This window comes from Hipposideros armiger, unplaced genomic scaffold (assembly GCF_001890085.2).
Source record: "Hipposideros armiger isolate ML-2016 unplaced genomic scaffold, ASM189008v1 scaffold_7, whole genome shotgun sequence".
NCBI classification, from domain to species: domain Eukaryota; kingdom Metazoa; phylum Chordata; class Mammalia; order Chiroptera; family Hipposideridae; genus Hipposideros; species Hipposideros armiger.
In genome coordinates this window covers 8,070,415-8,097,018 of record NW_017731357.1, presented here as the reverse complement: position 1 = coordinate 8,097,018, position 26,604 = coordinate 8,070,415, and the positions used below count along the sequence as shown (strand labels likewise).

The window sequence follows — 26,604 nt, the reverse complement described above, 5'->3', positions numbered from 1 at the left end:
ACCTCCGACCCAACCTCCAGGTCCTCCCATCCCTCTCTGTTGCTGGTCCTTCTCCTCCGCTGGGGGCCTGAGCCTGCGCGGGCTTGCGGGGGCGGGCTGCCTTCTCAGCATGCGCAGTCGCTGCCGGGCTCGCTCCTTCAGTGGGTGCCCCGCGGGGTGCGCGCTCACGCACGCGCACGGCCTTGCCTGCGCGCGCACGGGGCCTCTCGCGGCACGCGGCCCGCCGCCCGCCGCCGCCGCCGCCGCCGGAGCTCTGTAGTATGGCATCGAGGAGAATGGAGACCAAACCTGTGATAACCTGTCTCAAAACCCTCCTCATCATCTACTCCTTCGTCTTCTGGGTGAGTGGCCAAGCCGGGCCGGTGGCCAGGCCGCCGTCGGTTAGTCCGTACAGTGATGCTCCGAGAAAGGAAGGGGGAGGAAAAAAACCCAAACCGAAAATCAAATATTGGCCCCCTCCTTAGGGAGACAGGCGCAGGGTGGTGCTGGGCCGGGGCTGCAGGATGGTGGGTGCAGGTTTGGGGCTGCTCGGACCCTGAACTCCGCCGGGCGCAGGCTGCAAGGAGCTGCGTGGTGGCGATGACTGCAGGTTGTCGACCTTTCCAAAAATTGTTTCATGCATTGATTTATTTTTTAAGCTCTCTGGATGGGGTCAGCCTCTGGGGAAAGTTACGGGTTTATTTGTCTATTTTCCTCTCTGGATACCCCCTCCCCAACCTCCCTTCCCAGCTTGTTCGCGGTACCACTTGGAGCTAACCTGTGGTCAGCTGGGAGCCGGCGCGGGAGCGCAGGGTTTGATCCCAGATTCCCGGTTATTCCCGACTCCGCGGAGCTGCGAAAGGGATGCGACAGGGGATCTTGTGCTTGCATGGCAGGGCAAGGGTGACCAGAGCCCCTCGGGCGCACTGTTGGAGGGCGGGCTTCGCCGCCTCGCCAAGACGCACGGACGGGAGAGGGTCTTACATAAACCAAGGGCATCTTTGAGCTTTCTGAGGGACCCAGGAGATGGGTCTTACGACCCTTATCCCACTCCCCTCCACCCTTACACTCTTTATCTGGCCTTTCTGTCATTGCGTGAGCTCAATCCGCAGAGCCCTGCGGGAGGACTCCCGCCACTTGGTGACAGCAATAGCGCCCCAACTCTACTCCCCATCTAACTGGTGCTGCTATCGGTCCTTGAAGCTCAATGCAGAAAGATGACGTCAGCCCCTCAGCCAAGGCCTCGGGGGGCTGCGTGGTGCACCTCGCGGAGGGATGCGCCCATCTGCGCGCGGGAGGGAGGAGGAGGAGGAGGGGGCTCGAGGCTTGTGCCTTACCTCATCCTGTTTGGCAATTCGTGAAATCAGTGCGGGACTGACACTGCAGTGATTCACTTGGAGGGGTGGGTGGTACCTAAAGAACATTACCCATTATTTCTCTTTCCATGTTGAGGGCCTCCCTCTCCCCAAGTTCCCCATTCCCATACCAAACCACAGCTACCCTGCTGGAGAATGAATGTCTCTCATTCTCCCCACCCCCCACCTCTTCCCCAATAATTTGGGTCATTTCAGCTTTCAAAGCAGTCATTTTGAAATGTGAGGCTCTGTAGAAAAAGCCAGTCCCGCCTTTGGTTGTTTTTCTCCTTGCCACCTACTCCCCCCAAAAAAATTAGCCCTAGTTTTGGTTTGAGACTGGACACAGTGCTCTATGAGGTACCCAGGTTGGTCTTGATGGTGAACCAGGCTGTTTGTAACGACCAAGGCAGCTGACATTTATTAAGGATAAAAAAAAAATCCCTAATGCTTCCTCACCCCCACCGGCGTTTTCTTGTCACTGGCAGTGGTGATTCTTCAGGTCAGGGAAACTGGACTCTGGGGACCAGACATACCAAGAGCTCTGCAATGAGACAGGATGTATTAACTGATATATCACACAGGCAAACACAGAAACGCACTTTATTTGGACTGAAAACAACACAGGTTGAAAATTTTCAGTAGTGGAATTGTAAGCTATGTATGGATCATATCTTAGGCTCTGCCTGGAAAAAGCAATAATGCTTGCTGCTTGCTGAAACTTCGCAGTAGCCATCCCTAGGAACTGGGTTAGGTTTTCGTTTATTTCCTTAAATTTTTTTCTGTTTGACCCTTTAGTATTTACTTGATTGCATTTGTTGTTGCTGGAGTAAATCATATGGGTGATTATTTTTAGCTTCCTGATAAATAAGGTTTACAGTATACACAAAGGAGTGTTGTTCTTTCAGCATCACTGCAGGCAGGTAAAGGAAGGAGTCTTCTAGATAGACTGAGGCTTTTCGTGTGAGCTCTTGAAATCTTCTTGCGTACATCCCCTCTATCCCCATGAATCTGATTACCTAATGCCCCCTAATTCATCTTAAACAAGCACTGCACTTCATGTCCTCTGATGTTCCTTGATGCCTGCATTTTAATTTTTTCCTACTTTCAATATTTTATAGTCTTCAATAAAATGTTAACCTGGAGCATTTTCAGTAATTTAAATAGCATTCAATAATCATTTCCTCCTTCACAGCCAAAAGAATGAGATCTCTCCAGATGCGAGGGTATTTTAAATACGTCATTTTTGTTATTAAACTGTGATCCAAATGCTGTTTTCCATTGTACCTTAAATGCTGTTGTTTTTTTAACCAGCCTTGTGGAGATATAATTTACCCTTTTTAAAGTGAACAATTCATTTGTTTTGAATATATTCACAGAGATGTGCAACCATCACCCCAGTCAATTTTAGAACATTTTCATTACCTGAAAAAGAAATCACATATCCTTTGGCTATCATCCCTCCTTTCCCCCTAATTCCCACCCCTCCTTCCCCTAAGCAATCACTAATCTAAATATTGATTTCCCCATTCTGGACATTTCATATGAATGAAATGATATACTATATAGTCTTTTGTGAATGGTTTCTTTCACTTAGCATGATGTTTTCAAGATTCATCCATGTACATTCTTTTTAATGGCTAAATAATACTCCATTGTATGACTATATCACATTTTGTTCATTGGTTGTCCATTGATGGATATTTGGTTTGATTCTACCTTTTGGTTATTATGAATATTGGGTGCTGTAAACATTCATATACTAGGTTTTGTTTGAACATGTTTTCAATTCTCTTTGCTGGCAATTACTGGGTCGTATGGTAACTCTATGTTTAACCATTTGAAGATCTGCCAGACTGTTTTCCAAAGTGACTGCACCATTTTACATTCCCTCCAAATGTGTATGAGCGTTCCGATTTCTCCACATCTTTGCCAACATTTGTTATCTGAGTTTTTGATTCTAGCCATCTTAGTAGGTATCTCATGGTGGTTTTGATTTGAAATTTGTTGCCTGAAGCCGATTTCTATTAACATGCCCCCCCCCCCGCATTTAGCCTCTTTTCCCATTAGCTAAGAGAGAAAAGCCCCTGTATGACCGGAAGGCTGCATTCTCTCTGAGGGGGTGCCCGGTGTGACTGAGGCCGATAAGGCTCCCTCTGAGGAGTGTCTCAAGGTGTGACTGGGACCTGTTGAAATGCAAACAGTTAATCTCCTCTTGGGAGGACACAGTAATCAGGTGTCCTAGGGGCTAGGCTGCGGATATGCGAAGGCATAGCATTTGCTGGAACATAATGGATATGTTAAAGGAAAAAGGCTTTGAGGCCCAGACCCCAATCGGATGCTAATTTGATTGACAGCAGTAAAACAGTTTCACTTCTTTTCAATAAAAGCCATGCGCTGACCCGATTCGGAGCTGGCTCAGTTTCTCTGACTGAGTCCCTTGGTCTCGCTCTTAACCCTACTTTTGTCTCTGACTCTTTATTCAATCTACGCCGCCCCTCAAGAGAAACCCGTTTGCCCTTGCCACGCTGGACGTGACAGAAATTTCCTGATAAGTAATGATGTGAAGCATCTTTTTATGTGCTTATTGGTTATTTGTATATTTTCCTTGGAGAAATGTCTATTCATATCCTTTGCCCATTTTTAATTGGGGTTATTCATTTTTTGTTATTGAGTTACAAGTGTCCTTTATGTATTCTTGATTTGAGTCTCTTCAAAGATATATCATTTGCAGATAGTTTCTCCTATTCAGTGGGTTATCTTTTCACTTTCTACATGGTGTAGAAAAGTTTTGAAGTACCAAAGTTTTTTTTTTAATTTTGATAAAGTTCAATTTACCTATTTTTCTTTTGCTGTTTGTGCTTTTGGTGTCATGCCTAAGAATCCTTTGCCAAATCCCAGATCATGAAGAAAGTGCTGTTTATAAGTGATTTATCAATTCAGCAAATGCAGTTGATACATTTGTCTTTCTCTGGCACCTAAAGCTATGTCTGGCACATAGTAGATACTCAAATATTTGTCAAAACTTCTGGGGTTATGTTAAGTAATTAACAAAGAAGATGACCTCGGTGTCCTTTTAACTGGAAGATGGAGGAAATATTAGGCAGAATTCTTTCCTTTGTGTTCTCTATGAGTCGTTTTAACAGGACTACTTCTCTTCCCTTACTGCACTTTATATTTAGGACTAGTAGACATTTGAGCTTAAAGCTGTGGTAGACCAGTAGCATTAAGAGACTGATGTACTTAAGCATATACTAAAGCAGAAATCTACAGTTATGAAAGAGATTTTTGTCTTATCTGACATCCTTTTCTGTCTACAATCTCTCTCTTTGAGGTGTTCCTCTAAAGCAGTGGTTCTCAGCAGGGGACAGTTTTGCCCCACCCCCCGCCCTCAACATTTGGCACCTGACTGGAGACATTTTTGTTCACAGATGGGGTTGGGGTGCTATTGGTATCTAGAGGCCACAGGTGCTGGTAAACTTTCTCTAAGACACAGGCCAGCTCCTCACAACAAAGAATTACCTGGCTCAAAATGTGAACAGCGCCTGCAGCCTCTGCACTATTATTGGACTTCTACATAGTACTAAGTCCTATGAAGAGAAATGAAGTCTTATGCAAAACTCACCATGTTTACTGGTGTTTGGAGCCACCATACCAGAGCATGCTCACATAGTCGCAAGTAAGAAGAAAAACCTTCTCTAGTGCACCGTAATTCTTTATTTGAAGACAAAAGGTAGGTGTTCTTTATATAGTGTTTAAATGGGTAGGATGATTTGTATTCAAGTGAAATAACATCACCTGAATGCTATATAAATAGATTCTTTATTTTTCTTAATTTATATGTTTCGTTTTCAGGTTAATAGAAGAGGAGGAAAAAAACACACCTAGGAGTAAGTTACTCTGTGGTTTAAAGACTAGCAGCAAGCAGTGCCTGGCACATAGGAGGCTTACTGAGGAAGTGTTTACTGAATGAATGAGTGAATGAATAAATAAAGTTTTATTGACTACTCTTGGGTCATTTATTTATTTCTACTCACCTCAATTGGGAGACTTTTAAAACAATGTTATTTCCAGGCTATCTGTGGTGATTTAAATATGTTCCTGACATTGATGTATGGAAATGTGGGATAGAGGACTTTATAAAGATTTACTTATCCTATTTTAGTATGTGGGCTACCAAAGAGAGCACAAGATTTACTTATCCTAATGATAGTTCAATTTTTATATTTTTATGATCAGCTAGTTTACCAGACATTTTAGTTATCTAAATTTTTAATTGGAATTTAATTTGTTAAGCTTGAATAAAAAAGATATCTGTCTTGTCCTAATACAAAACAAACATCCCTCCTTCACAATAAATACATGTTTTCAACAAGCAGGAAAACTTTATAAATATGCTGCTTACAAGGTAAATTTTGTTTTGATTTATAAGTTTCTTCATGTATTTTAAACACTCATCTGAGTTCTAAGCTAAGATTTAATCCACTCTATCCAAATCTGCTAAATAATATTATAAAAACTAATATTTTTTGCATCATTCCAGTGTATTTTAAATTTGATTTTTTTTTGGTTATCCAAAGAGGTAATTAGCTATCTAGTGCAATCAAATTCTCTTATGGTGAAATAGGAGTGATTTTTTTTTTTAGCTGAGCCATCCTGCTACCTGTTGGCAGCTCAGCGGCTGCTCAGCTCGGGCCAGGACTCGAACCACTGTTGCTCAGAGCTCAAACCCTTGAGCAAGCTCTTAACCAACTGAGCCACTTGGCCGGCCCTCAGATTTTTTTTTTTTTTTCATTTGGAAAATATCACTAATCTCTTTGGGAGAGGATTTTTTGTTAGGTTCAGTAGAGGGGCTGAATCTTAAAGAGCAGTCCCTAACATTTTACAAAGTGTTGGAATTTGGGCATGTACTAAAGTTTCTACTTATTATTTTGCATGTCAGTGCAACTCAACAAACATTCATTGGATGTCTTTTGTATGCCAGATATTTGAATAGAATGTTGACTAGCTGCTGCATTTAGCATTTTACCTTCATTTCTAAGTAATGTACTTATTGACTCTTCAGTGTTAGGTGTTATCTATTGCCTTCCTACAATGGAACATAGAAATTTAACTCTTCTACCCTTCTCCCCCATATTCACATCTTTCCTATATTGGGGCAGACCCCAATGTATCATTTATCCTTTCATTATTATCGCATTTTGTTTTAGTTAGAGCAGTACTCAGTGATCACATCAATGCGACTAGGTAAGCCTGTTCACAGCTGAGCCATGTAGTGTGTACATTATGATTGCTCGCACAGCTTTTTGTTTTCTCTGTAGTTAAAATTGCCTTGTTTTATATCCTTTGCTTGTTAGTCTTCCGTGTTCACCACCAATTTATCTCCATGCTCTCTCCAAGAACTGTGTATCTTCACTCAGTATGTTCAAACACTTCATGTATCCTATCAGTTCCTACTGAAGACATTCCTCCTAGAGCAGCGGTTCTCAACCTGTGGGTCGCGACCCCTTTGGGGGTCGAATGACCCTTTCACAGGGGTCGCCTAAGACCATCGGGAAACAAAAAGATATTTACATTACGATTCATAACAGTAGCAAAATTACAGTTATAGAGTAGCAACGAAAATAATTTTATGGTTGGGGGTCACCACAACATGAGGAACTGTATTAAGGGGTCGCGGCGTTAGGAAGGTTGAGAACTGCTGTCCTAGAACATTCTGGCCTTCAATCTGGGTCTTTGAAACAGTGGACATCATTATACTCTCTACCCGTCATCCTGGGGAATCCTGTCTTCTTTTATGAAGGATCCTTAGTTTCCTACATGTCCTCTCATTTTCTTGGTTTGTTCCTTCATTTTGGTGGAGTGAATCTTTTAGTAACTTTCTGGAAAAGTGTATATAAGCCTTGCAGGTGTGAAAATCTTATTTTGCTCTTGTGCTTAATTTGATAGTTTGGCTGAGTATAGAATTCTAGTTTGTAAATCACCTGCCTTCAGAATGTTGCTGTCTCCCTCTGTTCACTCCCCCAGGTGTCTTCTTGTTCTTGTTGTTACTGTTGCAAAATCAAATGTTATTTCTGATTTTTCTTAAATTCTGATTTTTTTCTCTGAGAGCTTTTGGAAACTTTCTTGTTCTTAGTGCTGTGTTTATGTTTAATTTCATTACTTTCCTGTGTACCATTTCAATCTGGAAACTCAGGTCCTTCCTTCAGTTTGGGGAAATTTTCTGAAATTGTTTTTTTTTAAATTTCATTCCCTGTCTTTTCTCTGTTCTCTCTCTTTTGATGTTGGACCTCTTATACAGATCCTCCAATTTTCACAATTGCATTTTCCATTTTCTTATATGTTGAGTTCCACGAGCTCTTTTTTAAAAGATTTTATTGGGAAATTGGGGAAGGGGAACAGCCAAGTTGTTGTCCTTCAATCTTAGTTGTGGAGGGCACAGCTAGCTCAGCTCCAAGTCCAGTCGCCATCCGGCCACTCGTCAGCAGCTCAAGGCCACTCAGCTCAAGGTGCAGTGTTCAATCTTAGTTGCGGAGGGGCACAGTCCACCATCCCATGTGGGAGTCCAATCATCAACCTTGTGGTTAAGAGTGCACGCTCTAACCATTGAGCAGCCTGTTGGCAGCTCGCAGCAGCTCAGCTCAAGGTTCGTGTTCAATCTTAGTTGCAAGTGAGCACAGCCTCCTATCCCATGTGGGAATCAAACCAGCGACCCTGTTGCTCAGAGCTTGCACTCTTAACCAACTGAGCCACTCGGCTGGCCCCTCCACAGCTCTTTTTTGAAGTCCAAATGTTTCTTTATCTGGCATCTTGCTCTTGTTTCATCTTTTGTAAAGCCCTCTGACAATATTAATGATTTTTAAACGTTTTTTTTTTCTGCATAGCTTCTCCCAAACTTCTCTGTTTTCTGACATATTACAGAGTTACCTCAAATTTCTGGTTACCATAAGCTTTGCTCTGTCCATGCTTAAGAGCAGAGCACTAGAAAGCTGATTGGAAGCTCATAGCATGAAGTGGGAGTTTGTTGATTGTAAGTTGGGTAATTTGGCTGGGCAGTTGAGTTTGGGAACCAAGGTCAATATCTGTAGGTCTTTCCCCCTGGTCCAATCAGATTTCCTGCAGAGGAATCTTCCAATCTTCTCTCTGGATGAAGAATGCTAGGGAAATGGGTGTCTCCACATGCAGTATATAAACCTTTGTTTAATCTCCTATTTCAAATAGAGAATCCATGTCCACTACACTTTTGTTGTCCAGGTCAGAGACCCTCTGTTTCATCCTCGCCTAGAAAATAAATCTCTGAACCTATGCTGGAATGCAGGAGAGGCCAGAGACAGGAAGTTGGAGGGGATCTAATTTCTTTTCAAATAGCTTTTTACCAGAGCCTCCTTACCTTAAGCCCCTCTTCATCCCGAGTTCCAGATGTGCATGGAGCTACCTTTTGGGGGTGCATGTGTGCAAATATTTCATTCTTGGTTTTTCCCACAGCTGCCATGAGATTTGCCTTTTTCTCAGCTTCCAAAATGTCACTGTGGTTGTCTCCTCTTCCAATTTCTTTGTTATTGTGGGTTAAAAAAATCCTTCAGGTGTCATCTCAGTGGAATTTTGGGAGATAGCCAAGGTAAATGGATGTGTTCAATCCATCATCTTTAACTGGAAGTCCTTTATATCTGTATCTCTACATTGCATGGTACTAATTAAATATGTAGGTGAATGTGAGTGATTAAATAGAGCATCTAAAATGGCAGCAGTTGGACTATTCTAGTAGATATTGGTATCTACTTTTCAATTTTTAAAAAGCTTTTGGATGTCAAGGGGAGTGTTCTAGGCTTAATAAGGCACATCCTCTTTAAGGTCATCTCGTTATCAGGGACTGGAGTTGGACAAATGGGAATGAAGGTCTGCAGGTTGCTGCTGCTTTTCTCTGCTCCTCTAATATTCTTCCTACCACATGAAGGCCATGTGTCTTCTGACATAATACAAACCTTGCTAGATTAATTTAATGTGGAAGCAGCAGAATTCTAATTATGGTGGGAAGTGGGGTACTTGATGTTAAATGGGTTATTGCTCTGCTGTTTTTTGTTACCACAATGATAACCCTTCATTTTTATTATGGGACTTGTACATTATAAACTGAAGAGTCTTTTTTTCTGAAAGATTTTATTGGGGAATTGGGGGAGGGGAACAGCGTTGGGGAATCTGGGGAAGGGGAACAGACAAGTTGCTGTCCTTTTGTTCTTCATTTTAGTTGTGGAGGATGTCGCTTCACTGGCCCATGTTGGTATTATCATTGCGCTCTTCCCGGATGAGGCAGATCGGTCACTGGCCTCTGGACAGATGCTCACAGCGGCTCTTGGCAGCTCATGTCAGCTGCTGGCCACTCACGCTGGCTGCTGGCTATACATGGTAGCAAATGGCAGCCCACTGCAGCAGGAGCTGCAGCCTACGCCGTCGCTGGCGACTCACGGCAGCCCAGCTCCAGGTCGAGTTGTTGTTCACCATCTTAGCTGTAGGGGGCAGTGTCACTGGCCCTCATGTGGGATCCGAACCGGGGCCCTGCTGCTCAGAGCTGGTGTCCCAAGCCAGCTCTTAACCAATGCGCCACTCGGCCGGCCCTGAAGAGTCTTTTTATTTCATCAAATTTACTTCCCATATGCAACATGCAATTAGGGTATGTGTACTACCTTTTATAGCATTTAGGGAACATTAAGTCTTTCCCACTTAGTAGTTGCTTAGAAACTAGCTCAATTTTTGTCCAAATAGAATGAAATAGTTTCTTCAATTTTAATTATAGCTAGAGTTCTTTATTTGACCTTACTGTGAGCTACATATGATTCATTGACTGTTCAGAATTATATACTCTTTTAAGTAAGCACCTCAGAAGGTGCTGAGAATTGAAAGTCATCCGTAACTGTATTTCTTTGTTTAAACATATTAAATCCTTGACATGGGTGACTAATGCACTGCTAAACCAATTTGAAGCACAGTTTTAAAATACATTCTTATGTCTTTTCCTCCTTCCGTCCCATTAGAGCAGCTTCCAATTTGGGTTATCTCCTCATGGCAACCAGATCATTGGATTACTGCTCTTAACATGTTTTTTTTTTTGGGGGGGGCGGTTTGGCTGTTACTTCACTTGCCATGACAGAATGCTTTTCATTGTTGGCTGAACATGTTTGTCCTCTTTTATATGGAGCCCCCGATATTCATCAAGAAAAGAATGTAGGGGGAAAAGATAGGAGAGGGTTTTCCTTTGTTTTGTTTTCTCTTTTGGTTATTTGATCAGTTGAGAATGTAAGCATGTTAAATATTGGGTTGTCAGCAAAGTCATGACGTATTCTTTTTATGTTTTTTGTTGCAAAAATGCGTCATGACTTTTCCGACAACCCAATAATTTGGTGACAGAATTAAGGATCACAATTCTACTTTGAAAGATTTCTCTTTTTTGTTTAAAGATTTTTATTGGGGAATAGGGGAAGGGGGGGACAAGTTGCTGTCCTTTTGTTCTTCAGTCTAGTTGTGGAGGATGTTGCTTCACTGGCCCATGTTGGTATTGTGATCATTGTGCTCTTCCTGGGTGAGGCAGATCGGTCACTGGCCATTGCACGGCCGCTCACGGCGGCTCTTGGCAGCTCACGTTGGCTGCTGGCCACTCACAGTAGCTTATGGCAGCCCACTGCAGCCCCACTGCAGCCTACACTGTCGCCGGTGACTCCCAGCAGCCCAGCTCCAGGTCAAGCTGTTGTTCACCATCTTAGCTGTAGAGGGCGCAGTGTCACTGGCCCTAAGGTGGGATCCTAACCAGGACCCTGGTGCTCAGAGCTGGCGTCCCAAGCCAACTCTTAACCAACGCGGAACTCAGCTGGCCCTGAAAAATTTCTTTAGAGCTTTTTGTAATGCATAATGGGCTCTTTCATCATCATCATCTGTTTTAGGAGAAATTGCAGTATTAGAAGATGGGGTTGGTCAGCACAGGTACACTAGCTGAGCAATCTAGATCAGTGCTTCTCAATCCTGTTGACCCATCAGGATTGCCTAAGGAGGCCTAAAATATATGCTTAGACACACCCTAAGAGATTCTGATTCAGTTAGTCTGGAGTGGGGTACCAGCATTGGTATATTTAAAATAATCTTCCAGGGGCTGGCAGAGTGGTGCATTGGTTAGGAGTTGGCTTGGGACGCCAGCTCTGAGCAGCAGGACCCCGGCTCGGATCCCACATGAGGGCCAGTAATGCTGCGCCCTCTACAGCTAAGATGGTGAACAACAGCTCAACCTGGAGCTGGGCTGCCATGAGCTACTGTGAGTGGCTGACAGCTGGCGTAAGCTGCCAAGAGCCGCTATGAACAGCTGTCCAGGGACTGGCGACCGATCTGCCTTACCGGGGAAGAGCGCAATGATAATACCAACATGGGCCAGTGAAGCGACTTCCTGCACAAGTAGACTGAGAACAAAAGGACAGCAACTTGTCTGTTCTCCTTCCCTGATTCCCCAATAAAATGTTTTAAAAAATAATAAAAATAATAAAATAATCTTTCAGGTGATTCAGCTATGCAAGTAGGATCAAAACCATTGATTCGGAGAGAACTCAGTACAGTAATACCTTGGCTTGTGAGCATAATTCGTTCCAGAAACAAACTACTTGTATTGCAAGACATCGCTTGTTTACCACATTAAAATATAACTGTTTGCTCGTCTTGCAGAACACTCGCAAACCAGGTTACTCGCAATCCAAGGTTTTACTATATATAATAGCAGGCCTAGTTAACTTGGAGTCTCCTGGATTTGGAGATACCTAAGGAGTATCTAGCATTGGCCTATTGATTTTGTCTGCTTTGCCCAAAAGTATGGACTAGGTCTCCAGTGTATCTTAGTAAGCCCAAATGGCCTTGTCACTCTTAGGAGACCTTGCTAGTTGTTCCGACTAGAGGAGTGCTCATCAGAAATACTAAGGGGCTTTTGAAAACACAGATGTTTAGTCCTATCTCAGGAAGTTTCAGTTTTAATTTATCAGGAGAGAGGCCTGGTTATGTAATTTTTAAAACCATTCCGAAGGTGATTTTGATTCCTGGAAGGTGACTCCGTGGTCCATGATGCAGTTTGTTATAAATAAATTCTTACCATATGAATGCTTTCCTATGAATTGACCTATGTTACCATAAAGCTAGTTTGAGGAGAAGGTTCCACAAGCGAGATGTAGCCAATGTAGCATTTTTCTTTCTCAACTGAACTGATTTCTGGCCAGAGTCTCCAAATGAACTCTTGGAGTTTCGGGTAGGTTCTATTCCTTTGGGGGAATCGATTTCTTTTCACAGTTGCACTGAGAAGTTAAGAAGTGTCTTGGAATATTGCCAGAGGGACATGAAAGACAGTTCGAGGAATATAATTAATAATGTTGTAAATATTTTGTAGGGTGTCAGGTGGTCACATGTCTTGCTAGGGAGACCGCATCATGGATGGGGAAGAGGCTTGATCACTGCACAGTACACCTAAAGCTGATGTTGTATAATATTGTATGTCAACTATAAGTGAATATATATATACAGTCATGGGACGTGGAGTATAGTGTGGGAGTGGAGTCAAGGGAATTGTAATAGATATGTATGATATTGGGGGGAAGTGGGGCAGCGGATTGGGGGAGAGGGGTTGTCATTTTGAGGGGTAAAAAGTATAACTATTGCACTGTGTTGTACAGCTGAAACTAATTCTAAAAATGTGTATTTCATAACAAAAAATAATTAAAAAGAAAAAAAAGTGTCTTGGTTTGCTCTCAGTTAAAAGATGAGACTATCATCCAATATGTAAAACACAAAGCTGAGTTCATTACTTACCAAGGTAACAGAGATCTATGTTACTCAGGCGCAGTTTATGAGTGAAGCAGCTTGCTGATCTCTCTGGGAAGGTGGTAGGGTTTGGGGGTTGCTTTGGTTACAGAGGCCTGAGTGGTTGACCTTGGCCTTAGAACCATGGCTATTTGGGTGAAAATGTTGTTGATTGACTTTGAGAAGCATGTTCACTGCAGTGTGTCTGTTGCTGATTGGTTGACCTTGAATTGTATGAGACTGTCATTGTAATTGGCTTCCAGAAGTATGTTCCCTGAAGCAAGTTGTCATCGATAATTAGATTGAGATATATTGTCATTGATCAAATAGGTTTAAAAGTGGGTGCTGGGGCCGACTGACTGGCTCAGTTGGTTAAGAGCTTGCTCAAGAGTGCAAGCTCTGAGCAACAGTGGTTCGATGCCTGGTCCGAGCTGAGCTGTCGCTGAGCTGCCAACAGGTGGCAGGATGGCTCAGCTAAAAAATAAATAAATAAAATAAATAAATAAAAGTGGGTGCTGGTGGTTACTACAGTAGTTACCATTGCCTATTGAATAATCAATCTTTCCCCCACCCCCTCCGCCCCACCCCAAAAGCATAAAGACTTTTATTCTTGCCTCAGACTACCAATCCTTGCTTCTCTGGTGAAATGAGGTTGCTTGCGCACTTCAATTACCATTCTCCAAACATCATCATGGTGATTTATAGAATCAGCTCGTTTTTCTAGTCTTTCACAAACACTATTGAGAGTTTATGATTTCCAGTGATTGTACCAGGATATCCCAAAAGTAGACCCCTTTGGGTTGAAAAGGAATCCAAAGCTTAATAGTGAGGCTGGGTGGTAAATGTTCCTAAACATCCCTTCCTCATCCTTGTCTTTACTTGTGTTCAGTTTCTATTTCTGATGAAGCTTTTGAGGATTTCTTGCTTCTCCCAATTTCTGTTTCATATTCTAAACTGTATAGCTCACTTGGTATTATTCTTTTACCTATTACCTTCTATTGTAGGAGATTTGAAATTAGTACTGTGTGAAGTCTTGGCTTGGACATTTGCCAGGTGACATTAGGCAAGTCACATAGTCTCTCTGATCTTCAGCTTCCTCTTCAGAATTGAGAATACCTGTGCTTACATACCTCATTCAAGTGTTGAAGGTTAAATGACATTCAATTCCTTTGTAAAGTTTGACACACGTGTGTTGGCAACTTATTCCTTATGGTGTAGAGTAGGGGTCGGCAAACTGTGGCAAGCGAGCCACATGCGGCTCTTTGGGCATGTATGTACATGTGACTCTGAAGTAAAATTGAAAATGAAAATAAAACTATCATAGTTTCATTTATAAAACTTTTTAAAGGATATTATTCATGTAATGGTGATTTCATGTGTTTTATGGCTCTCAAATAATTTTTAAATTGTGAGGGGCAGGATTGGCTCTTCCATCTCAAAAGTTTGCCTACCCCTGGTAGAATGTTGCTTTTTTTCTTAATTTCTTGCACAGGGAGGTACTATATCAATATTTGTTAAGCATATAAGTTGGTCAGAACATTCCCTATCCTGGAAATTAAGGATGATTACCTTTTGGGGTTTTATAGTTTGCAACCAAAGAGAGCTGGGATTCCAAAAGGGTTTGAATGGGAGCCAAAAATATAAGTTTAGGCCCTATCATTGGAATAATGGTATTCTTATCTAGGATGAATAAATATAAACCTGTCATTTAAAATCAAATGAGGAATTAGATTATTTCCCTTATTCTTTTTTAATAAACTTTTAATTTTAGAAGTTTTTAATTTACAGAAAAATTGTGGAGATAGTACATAGAGTTCTCATATACCACACAACCAGTTCTCCTATTGTTAACATCTTACATTAGGATGGTACATTTGTTATACTTAATAAAGGCAAGAATAACTAAAGTCCATGCTTCATTCATATTTTCTGAATTTTTAATCTAATATTCCATTCGAGCTACCAAATTACATTTAGTAGTCATGTCTCAGACTTCTTTTGTCTGTGACAGTTTCTCAGACTTTGTTTGTTTTAGATAACTTTGACAATTTTGAAGAATGCAGATCATGTATTTTGTACAGTGTCCTTCAGTTGGGATTTATCTGATGTTTTTTTTTCATGATTTGACTGGGATTATGTGTTTTGAGGAAGAAGACCACAGGGGTTAAGTGTGCCATTTTCATCACATCATATCAAGGATGCATACTATCAACATGACTTATTACTGAGATATTTTTAAATTCATTGGGGTGACATTGGTTAATAAAATTACATAGGTTTCAAGTGTACAATTCTATAATACATCATCTGTATATCACATTGTGTGCTCACCACCCAGAGTCAGTTCTCCTTCCATCACCACATATTTGACTCCCTTTACCCTTTTCTACATCACCCTCCCCCTTTTCCCTCTGACAACTACTAAACTGTTGTCTGTGTCTGTGAGTTTTTATTTGTTTGTCTTCTTCCTTTGTTGCTTTCAGTTTTATATCCCACATATGAGTAAAATCATATGGTAATCCCTCTTCTAGTTTCTACCCCCAAAATTTGAAAACATTTATCCATAAAGATATATGTACCCCTATGTTCATTGCAGCATTATTCATGGTGGCCAAGACATGAAAACAACCAAAGTGTCCTTCGATAGATGATTGGATAAAGAAGATGTGGTACATATATACAGTGGAATATTACTCAACCATAAAAAAGATGAAGTGCTACCATTTACGATAACATGGATAGATCTTCAGATTATCAAGCTAAGTGAAATAAGTCAGACAGAAAAAAAATCACTGTGATACTGATCTTGATCTGTATCTTGGCTGAAATAGTTTGTGAGGTTTCTCACTGTAAAGTTACTCTTTTTCCCCCTTTTTGTACTATACTCTTTGGAAGGAAGTCACTATGCCTAGCTCACAATTAAGTGGAGAGTTATGCTTCACTTCCTTGAAGGTGGAGTACCTACCATTCTTTTTATTAACAGAGATAATTTCCATTCAACAAATGTTAAAACTGACAGTAAATATTTAATCTAGCAAAGAGTAAAATACTAAAAACATTTGGGTCAATTGGGACCTGGACAGGGATTCTTGCTTACCATTATTATTATTTTGGTTTATCTAGTAAATTCAATAAGACAAAAATAACTTAATGTTGGGAAGAGATAAAATTATCTTTTCACAGGTGCAATTCTTATATACTAAGAAATCCAATGGATTCTAGTTAAAAAACAAACAAACGAAGAATTTGATAAAGTAGTTCGGTACAAGATAAAAATACAAAAATTAATCGTTTTTCATTATTTTAGCATACCCCTTTAAAAAGGAGAGGGGGGAAAACATTCCAGTCTCAGTAGCAACAGAAATCATAAATACTTCAGAATAAAGTTAGCAAGAAAGGCAAGGCTCTTATATGAATAAAACTAAAATCTTATTGTGGGCCATAAAATAAGATCTGAACAGATTTAAGGATGCTGTGTTCATGACTGGGGAGATTTAATATCATAAAATATCAGTTTTCTAAAAGTTTGTTGAATACAATTCCAAATAGAATTCCAACAGGATTTTTTTTAGGGCATGGGTTGGTATTTGATAAAAATGTTTATGTAGCAGAATAAATATCTGAGAAATCAAGACAAATTTGGTGGAAGGAGAAAGCATGTCCTTTAGCAGTTACCAGAATATACTACTGTGGCAGATTATGAAATGGCCGCCACCATGATCCCCACTTCCTGGCATTCATGCCCTTGAGAAATCTCCACTTGAGTGGAGTCAGGACCTGTGACTTGATTCTAAGTAATAGAATACAACAAAGGTGTTCAAATGTATGTGAATACTTGTACTTGATTGCATTACATAAGACTGTAATGTCTGTCTTCCTGAGAGACTCTGTCCTTTGTTGGCTTTGAAGAAGCAAGCTTCCATGTTGCGATCTGGCCTATGAAGAGAGACACATGGTAAGGAATAGAGGGCAGTCTCTGGATGACAGCCAGCAAGAAACTGAGGCCCTCAGCTTGGCAGCTTGCAACCAACAGAGTGATGCCAACAATCAAGTGATCTTGGAAACAGATCCTTCCCCATTTAGGCCTCAGATGAGACTATAGCCACCTGGGACCTTGATTGAAGCTTTGCAAGACCCTTAAAGAGAAGACTCAGTAGAGCTGTACCCAGACTCCTGACCCAACAGAAACTATGAGATGATAATTTTGTGTTGCTTTAAGTCTTAACATTTGTGGTAATATTGTTATGTAGCAATGCATAACTAATACAACGATAAAGTCACTAGTTGATTCAATATGATTTTGACTTAGAAATAGACAAATAGATCCGTGGAACAATAGACAATCCAGAAATAAATTCCAGTGTATATGGTTTAACATATGAAAAGTGACATTTCATTTCTGTGAGAGAAAGCTAGGTTTAAATGATGCTTATACTACTGGATAAATGGAAGAAAATATAAATGGAACCCTTAAAATTAGTATATTAAAATTTCTAGTTGGTTTAAATGCTTTAATATGAAAACAAAATAAAATACTATAAGAAAATATAGAGATCATATGTATAATACAGGAGTCAGACTGCCCTTAACCAAGCTGGAGACTCAGAAGCAATTCAATTAAAAAATCATTGTGGGCCGGCCGAGTGGCGCGATGGTTAAGAACTGGCTTGGGACACCAGAGGGCCCCGGTTCAGGTCCCACATATGAGGGCCAGTGACACTGCCCTCCACAGCTAAGATGCTGAACAACAGTTCAACCTGGAGCTGGGCTGCCATGAGTCACCAGCGACGGCAGAGGCTGTAGTGGGTTGCCATGGGCTACCGTGTGTAGCCAGCAGCCAGTGTGAGCAGCCAGCAGCCAGCAGCCTCCATGAGCGGCTGTCCAGAAGCCGGCGACTGATCTGCCTCACCCGGGAAGAGCGCAATGATGGTGCCAACTTGGGCCAGTGAAGAACAAAAGGATAGCAACTTGTCTGTTCCCCTTCCCCCAATTCCCCAGCACTGTTCCCATCCCCCCAATTCCCCAATAAAAAAAATCATTGTATTTGCTTATAATTTTTAAAATTATATGGCAGAAGGTACAACAAAGTCAAACGATTGTGATGAGATAAGGAGCTAGTGCCAGACTGTGAACTAATATGTTGCTTTCTTCATTAAGAAAGTCTTGTTACAAAACATATAGTTGTATTCTGATGCATACTCCTTCTCATTCTGGACTGACAACAATTTGCTGACCAGCACTGGCCCACTGACCACACTGGGAATTACTGCTGTAGGGTAGGGGTTGGCAAACTCTTTCTGTCAAGGGCCAGATAGCCAAATATTTTAGGCTTTTTAGGCCATATGATCTCTGTTGCAGCTGCTCAGCTCTGCCATTGTCCTGTGAAATCAGCACAGACAAATTTAAATGAATAAGCAAGGCTATATTCAAGTAAAACTTTATTTACAAAAAGAGGTGTCCAGCCAGATTTGACTGATGGCCTGTAGTTCGTTGACTCATGATCTAAGGGATACCAATATAAGGCTGGTATAATCCTTAGCTTCAAGAATTAAAGTTTGTGGGTGACCAGTTAGCTCAGTTGGTTAGAGTGTGGTGCTGATAACACCAAGGTTGCCAGTTTGATCCCCGCATGGGCCACTGTGAGCTGCACCCTCCCTAAAAGAGTCAACTATGCCATTATAGCATGAAAGCAATGTGTAACCAATGACCATGGCTGTTACCCCCCCTCCAAAAAAAAATTTTTTTAAGAATTAAAGTTTAGAGTTTTATATGGGCCTATAGGTGTGGGAATGAAGCAAACCTCATAATTTTTAGCCTGAAAGAGCTAGTTAGCCACTAGCCAATAAGGCAGCCACTTGAGCACCTCAAATGTGGATAGTCCAAATTGAGATGTGCTCTAAGTGTAAAATACACAACAGGTTTTGAAGAGGTAATGTGAAAAAATAGAAAATATCTCAATTTTTATATTGATTGCATATTGCAGTGGTAATATTTTGGACATATTGAGTTAAATAAAACATTAAAATTAATTGCAACTGTTTTTAATTTGAATGTGGCTACTAGAAAATTTAAAGTTAGGTAGCTTGCTAATAATATACCTCTATTGTACAGCACTGGACTAGAAGTACTAGAAGTTTAAGTTAAGTGCTATGGGACCAAGGGAGAGAGAGCTCATCCATGTGAGGAATTAAGAAAGGTCATGTGGACAGAATTGACCTTGGTGAATAACGGGATTTTGACAAGTGGTGCTCTGGGAGGATAATGAAGGCTATCGGATGGAGGACATGGCATAAGTAAAGGTTTGGAGAAAGCACTAGGGTTTCTGTGTTTGGAACAGGAGTTAGTTTAGCTGTAAATAAGGGACAAAGCATGTGACAAGTCTAGGTAAGCAGGCTTAGGCCCTATTGTGGGTTGACTTGCATAGGTTAGGGCTTTGGACCTATTTTGGCTGGAGCGGGGTGGTGGTGAGGTGGGGACGAGGCCATATTTTGAGCAGGGAGTGGTAACTTTGGAAGCTGTTTATAGGTCTAATCTAGAAACAGTAAGTTGCTAGGATTGGAATAAGAAAGGCAAGACGTGGTGAAACCAGGTTAACGAGAAATGAACAAAGGCATAATATAGGGTGGCAATGGGAATGAAGAACAGAGGACATCAGAAAGCCACTTTATGATGTGGCAAGCATGTTTGTGAGTGAGTGAGAACCCTAGTGTTACTCCTACCTGCATGATGGTGGTGTCTCATGGAAATGCAGACCTTTGAAGAAACTGGCTTGAGACTAATATGATGTGTTCCATTTTGCACATGTTTAGTTTGAGATACTATTAGATCTAAAAGGTAGGCCAGGTCTCAGAAGCTTGCTCACTTCCATTTTTTGCTGACAAAAGTGGCCCTGGGCAATATTTTATTTTTGGCCATCGCTGTATTTCCTGACCCTTCCCACCATCCACCATGGTCACAGTTAATTGACTGGGGGAGAGGATCTGACCCTTGAGTATTTGCCTGTTTGCTGGTCCGTGGAACTTGAGATGCTCAGACTTGTAAGATCTGAATGGAACAGTTCTTTTTTTAGGCATTTGAACTTGAGATACAAGAGACACAGTTGGTATGGGGTAGGAGAAAGAAATACAGGGGGAAGTAGCATGGACAGAACAAAGCTAAGTCATGGCAGTGGTGGATAGCTGAGAGGGATGAGTAACCTCCTGGCCACTAGATTGTATAGGCTCCTGGACAGCTCTATAGCAGTCCATGCTTTCCCCTTCTGGCCTGGAAGAGTGGCTTTTAATGGTTCTGGCCAAGCAGTTGATTCCTACCCATGCTATTCCCTCCTTTTAACTAACAGTAATGCTCCTTAGCTAACCAAGAAGGGTGATTGGATGCTGGAAACCATTAGAAAGACAAGTTTAGAATTAAAAGAGGAGTTTGGTGTGGAGATGCAAAGTTGAGAAAAGCCCATTTGTTCATATAAGATGCATGAGATCATACACAGTATTCTTTTCAACTGCACAGTGAGTCCAGAGTTCAATGCAGTTGATGCTAAATTGCTTGCTGAGAATAGGTGTAAATAGGTTTATTGAAGCATCCAGCTAGCAGCACTAATGGAAGCCTGAGTTTCCAGTAGGTCTTGTTTAAGGGATGAAGGTTCTACTAACAGGGTAGGAGCAAGTTATTTGAGCAAGTTACTTATTAATCTTAACAGCAGCTGCTGTATTTGCAGAGTGAGGCTGGCGGTTGTTTTAGTTTATATCCTTCAGAGATGTTTTGAGGACAAACATGTAACTGTTTTGTGTTTGTATTCTTCATAAGATAATCCTGGTATACAGAGGTGGTAACTAGCCTGACAGCTTCTATAAATGGCTTAGAATAGGTAGCTTGCTGACTGGAGTCTGAATGAGTAGTTTGGGAGCCGGGAGTTGATTTAGTCTAGATGACAAATGGAGGAGAAATGCCGTCTCCCCAGCATTGTAAACTGAGATCAAAGTCTTTTAAACTAAGATGTCAGGAGTGAACTCTGTGTATTTGGCATGAGAGTTATTCTGAGATTTATCTCAGAATACAGGAGAAGAAAGGTGCATAAGTGAATAGTCTAATAAAAAATGTTCAAATAAGCTATCTACGAAACAGTATGTATATATGGTGTAAAGAAGAAATGCATGTAACAAATCCTGGAGGGAGACTCACATCAAAATGTTAATGGTTTTGGTAAAGTAGTAAGATCATTCCTGGGTTACTGTTTTTTTTGTGTGTTTTTTCTTTATTTCCCATGTGTTATTTTCCCCCTCTACCTACATATAGCATGAAATACTTTTTCAACTAAGAAAACAGTAAATGCTGTTTTAACAACTAAACTTTTCTGGACATTTTATACTATATAGTTTTTTTTTGTTTCTCAAAGATGGAGTGCCTGTTTTTAGCATATCGTCTCACTTATAATCCAGCAGTTCTTCGACCCTGTCCATTTTAGATTGGATTAAATTAATGCAGAACAAAAAATCACATTCAACTTGATTTTTAAGCCTTGTCTCTTCAAAATAAAGGAAAATGCCTGTTCCTATTACACATTTGAAGAAAAAATGTCCCCATGTCGTTCCAATATAAGACTAAGGCAAAGAATAACATGATAATTATCTGTGTACCTACTACCCAGCTTTATCAGATGTTGGCCTTTTGCCTTATTTGCTTTGGGCATTTAGTTTTTAAAGAAATATGACAAATTTGCAGTTGATCTCCCTATATCTCCTCCTTCTCTCTATCATAAATTCAGAGTTTATCAGTTGAGCCTATTGTTAGACATTTACTAAAATGTACATATCCATAATTATTATAAAGTATTGCTTTCAGATTTGTATACATGAATCATGCCATATGTATTGTTTTGAAACTTGCATTTTTTGCAGGCATTGTTTGACATGTTTCCATGTTGATAGATGTGACTCAAGCTTAGGGGTTGAAAAAACTGGCTCACGGGCCACATCTAGCCAGCCACCTTTTTGTAAACTATATGTACTGTCTATGGCCAATTTCACACCACAATAGCAGAGTTGAGTAGTTGCGACAGACACTGTATGGCCTGGAAAGCCTAAAATATTCACTGTCTGGCCCTTTACAGAAAAAGTTTGCTGACCTTTGATCTAGTTCATTCTTTGAATGGATATATCACCATTCATCTATTTTCCTGTTCATGGACACTTATTTCCTGTTTATTTGTAAAGAAGTGATGCTTTGGTGAACTTTGGCATATATATCTCCTTACCCTATGAGAGGGTTTCTAGTGTAGCATATTGATCATGAAACAAGCTTTTATATATATTTTTGTCCTGTTTTACATAGTTAGCAAAAAAAAAATCCCAGGCATATATGGGCCCTGTTAGCTGCTAGGTATTTTGTTTAGTGGTTTGAGATAGGCTATTTTTACTCTTGATTTAGATGTTTATTTCTCAAAGTGGATTTTTATTGCTGGAAATAAGGGCTGAGTGGTCCATATGGAGCAAAGCAAGCGTTATGAAGGGTCCTGTCAGCAGCAAGAGAGCACCCACTGTGTGCAATTAAGTGTTTTGGGTCATGGTGATGTTGTTGCTATTGTTACTTTTAATAGCAGCTACTATGAGTATTGAGCATTTACTAAAGGACCAGTATAGTATTAAAAACATCACGTGCATTATCTTGTTTAATCCTCATAATGACCTGACGAGGTAGTAATTATTACTCCTCATTTTGAGAAGATGCAGCTGAGGTCAGAGTTTAACCCAAGGTCATGTTTAAGTGAGGCTTAAGTCTGGGCTTCTCCACCCCCGCTGCACCTGATGCTTGATGTTTCAGGGACACAGTTCTCCATGGTGAATCTTTGTAGGTGGAATACAGCGTACTCTGAGAATCCACGCTGCCTGAGGCACAGGTCCTCATCAGGTCCAGCCTTGGCTCCTACAAGCTGGCCAAGGCTTCATGCACAAAGAAGTCTTGGCTTTCCAGAGAGGTCAAAGTTTACAAATTCAGTGGGAGTAATCATCCCACATGGTTTCTTTGTAGAAAATTGAGGCCAGGGCCCTCTTTTCACATTTTTTTCTGTCCTCCCAGCTCAAAACCAGTTTTCCAAGGGAGAGTTACACTGCTTCACAAATAGGGGGTGCTTAAAACTGTCTAAGGCCTGGTAATGTCAGGTTCAGTGCTTTTTCCTGAATGGCAGGGCAAGTTCCCATTCACTTCCAAGGGTTTGAATCTGTAATGTCTTTTCCCATCTTCAGTTTGTGGCTGGTGTGAGCAAGACATAAGAAATCCTGAAAACTTTTATGGGGATAGGTAATCTTTCTACTCTGTCATTAAAAAAAAATCTTATGCCTGAAGGACTCCAAATTGCTGGCCCAAACTGCATGGGTATTATTTTCTTGCTGCTGTGAAATATGGTAAGGATGTGAACTTCTCTCCTGTGGCTATAAGTGCCCAACCACTTTGAATAAGACAGAAGCCAAGGCATGAAAAGCTGTTAGAGAAGCAGTTTTTTCTTTGCTTTAAAGAAACAAAGCGGAAAGCAGCAGGAATCATCAGGCATTTTCCTATGGAGCTGACCCTAGCTTAAATGCAGTTATCTAATCCACACATGGACACACAGATAACGCTCTTTGGCACAATTGCCAAGTAAAAGCTTTTCAGCTGGGGTGATAATGCTTCCTCCCCTTGAACTTGCTTTCAAGCAATAATGTGACCAGTTGTTTATACTTCCTATGAACGGCAAGAAGAATTCTTGCCTGTATCAGGGTAATTAACTATATTAGCTCTGATGAAGAAAATTTAAGATGTTAGAGTGCATTTAGAGAAGGTCCAGTTTTAAAAAGTAAGTCCTTTCTAGGCTGCTAAAATCACATCCTGTAGGTGGGCCTCTTTTACTGCTTGTCAGACCAACCATACAATAGCAGTGATCGTAATTCACCCTACATTACAGATTACAAAGCTCATTAATATAAGTTATTAAGTTATTTGTTAAATTAATTCGTAAACATGTGTTCTGCTTCAACCATTGCCCAAATTAGGATAACACTCTCCGTTCCTAGATCTATCAGGTGGCAGAAGCAAGTGATTTGATCCTTGGGGCCCATTGACTTGGGGCCCATCTTCGACAGACCTGGCTTAAATCTACTGTTCCTGTGTAACCATGGCACCATTTTTCTAATCCTGCTCTGGGACAGCTGACTTCCCTCTGCATTGGGGCACAACATTGTAAGGTTTGACTAGTAATGATTTTCGTGAATTAAAAAAAAATCTATTTGTATATGAGGGCATTGGCCAGAGAGACAGAAAAAGCTGCGTTCACGTTAAGTCTAACTTGAGCAGAATGTGAAAAATTATGTTGTGTTTTGGATGTAAGGTAGCCTCTCACCCCCCAGCAATTAATGGAGTGTTATTTTTCTTTCATTCCTACCTCCCCTAAACTCCTTTAAATATAAATATAAACACACACACACACGCATGCATATGTTGTATCCAGTTGCCTAAGGTTTAAATGCCAGATTTTTGCTTGACCTCTATCTCACTCATATCCCATGAATCACCAAACCCTATTGATTCTAATTGTTAAATAGCTCACCCATGGCTTGCTTTCTCTCCATCACTTTGCCACACTTTACTCTCAGTTGAATCATTACAGCATTTTCCTGTTTTCCCTACCCCCATCTTCCTCATTTCATCCCATCTATTTTGTTGAAATAATTTCTCTAAAATAACACAATCTGATAAAAAAAAACACCACAGCAATTGTTTCACATTGCCTACAAGACTAAGCTCACATTTTTTGTGTGCTGATAAAAGATCCTTTATGATCCTCCCTGCATCCCACCACCTTTTTTTTTAATTGGGGAATTGGGGGAGGGAACAGCATTGGGGAATTGGGGAAAGGGAACAGACAAGTTGCTGTCCTTTTGTTCTTCAGTCTAATTGTGGAGGACGTCGCTTCACTGGCCCATGTTGGTATTATCATTGCGCTCTTCCTGGGTGAAGCCATCACTCGCCAGCCATTGGATGGCCACTCATGGCGGCTCATGGCAGCTCATGAAAGCTCTCGCCCGCTGCCAGCCAGCCCCACTGCAGCCTATGCCGTCGCTGGTGACTCACGGCAGCCCAGCTCCAGGTTGAGCTGTTGTTCAGCATCTCAGCCGTAGAGGGCAGTGTCACTTGCCCTCATGGGGGATCCGAACCAGGGCCCTGCTGCTCAGAGCTGGCGTCCCAAGCCAACTCCTAACCAAGGTACCACTCGGCCAACCCCCCACCACCTTTTTAGCTCCTTTCTGGTCACCAGCTCCAGTTCCTCTGCTTAATGAATCTCACTTGTCTTCAAGGTTAATTCCAATGTCAAATTCTCCAGGAATGTTGTGGCTGCTCGCTCGCGGGCAGATAGAAATACAGAAGGAAGGTTTATTAAAGTAAGAGGAGGGTCGGCTGGGCAGAGTCTGCTGGAAACTACTGCCTCCAGTCTTTGTTTCATCTGAAGTTTTATATTTTCTAACCAGGATATAAATTGCTTTGACCTGTAGTGGAATCTTCTATTCTGTTAGGCTTTGTCCCTTGGGGTGGGGGACACGGTTCAACTGGTTATCACAACCTTTGCATATGTTATGTAGATTTAAGTTGGAGCCAGGAGTGGATCCCATACATATGCAGAACCTCACTCAAGTCACAGGGCCAGTGAATTAAACAGAACCAGTGAGACTGGTATGCATAGTAAATATATAGTAAACAGAGTCCTTAAGGTTTGACCAGAGGGCTGGGAGGCAAGGAAAAGAGAAAAAAAACTTTCTAAAAGTCCCAAGCTAAATTACACTTGTTAAATTGAATTATACCAGAGGTCCCATTCTCAAAATAGAAGATTTAGTGCCACCGTTATAATCCCCTGTCTTATCAAGGAAGCCTTGCCTTTCTTGGCAGCCTCTCCCTGCCACTCTCGAGTCAGTCTCCTTCCTCTATGCCCTCTTTGAACTTTGTCCATCCATTTTAGTACTCATAGTAATCATTTATTTGCTTACCTGTCAGCCTTCCCTATTCATTGCATTTACTCAAGGAATATTCTATGAACCTTGAGTGCCTGTTACATGGCAGTTTCTGAGATTTAACTGAACTGGATGAACAAGGTGATCTGTTAGGAAGGGAGGAAAATAGACAATAAAAAGAAAACAAATATGATCATTTCAAGCAGTGATAGAGTTCATGGGATGGTGGTGTAGGGACCTACCTGATATGACAGAGGGATCACAGAAAGCCTTCCTGAGGAGGTGACATTTGAGCTGAGACCTGAAGAATAAGGAAGAGCCGTAATTTAGAATCTAGATGATGCAGAAATCAATGTGTTATTTTTTACTATTTGCTGATGATTGTTAACCTGATCATTCCAGTTCTCTGTGCTAAAGCAGATAACTTAAAAGTCAGTTTACTCTTTTGGGTTGCGTTCTCTCTCTCTCTCTCTCTCTCTCTCTCT

At 41.2% G+C, this 26,604-nt stretch overlaps 1 protein-coding gene across 1 annotated transcript in view; it reads left to right on the top strand.

The window, feature by feature from the left end:
* Positions 1–207: 207 nt before the first annotated feature.
* The window catches only part of TSPAN7 (tetraspanin 7), a 132,731-nt gene continuing 106,334 nt past the window's right edge, over positions 208–26,604 (top strand). Inside the window, exon 1 of the mRNA XM_019650274.1 lies at positions 208–341. Coding sequence (XP_019505819.1) covers positions 261–341 — 81 coding nt within the window. The 5' untranslated portion in view covers positions 208–260. The remainder of the gene's footprint in view (positions 342–26,604) is intronic.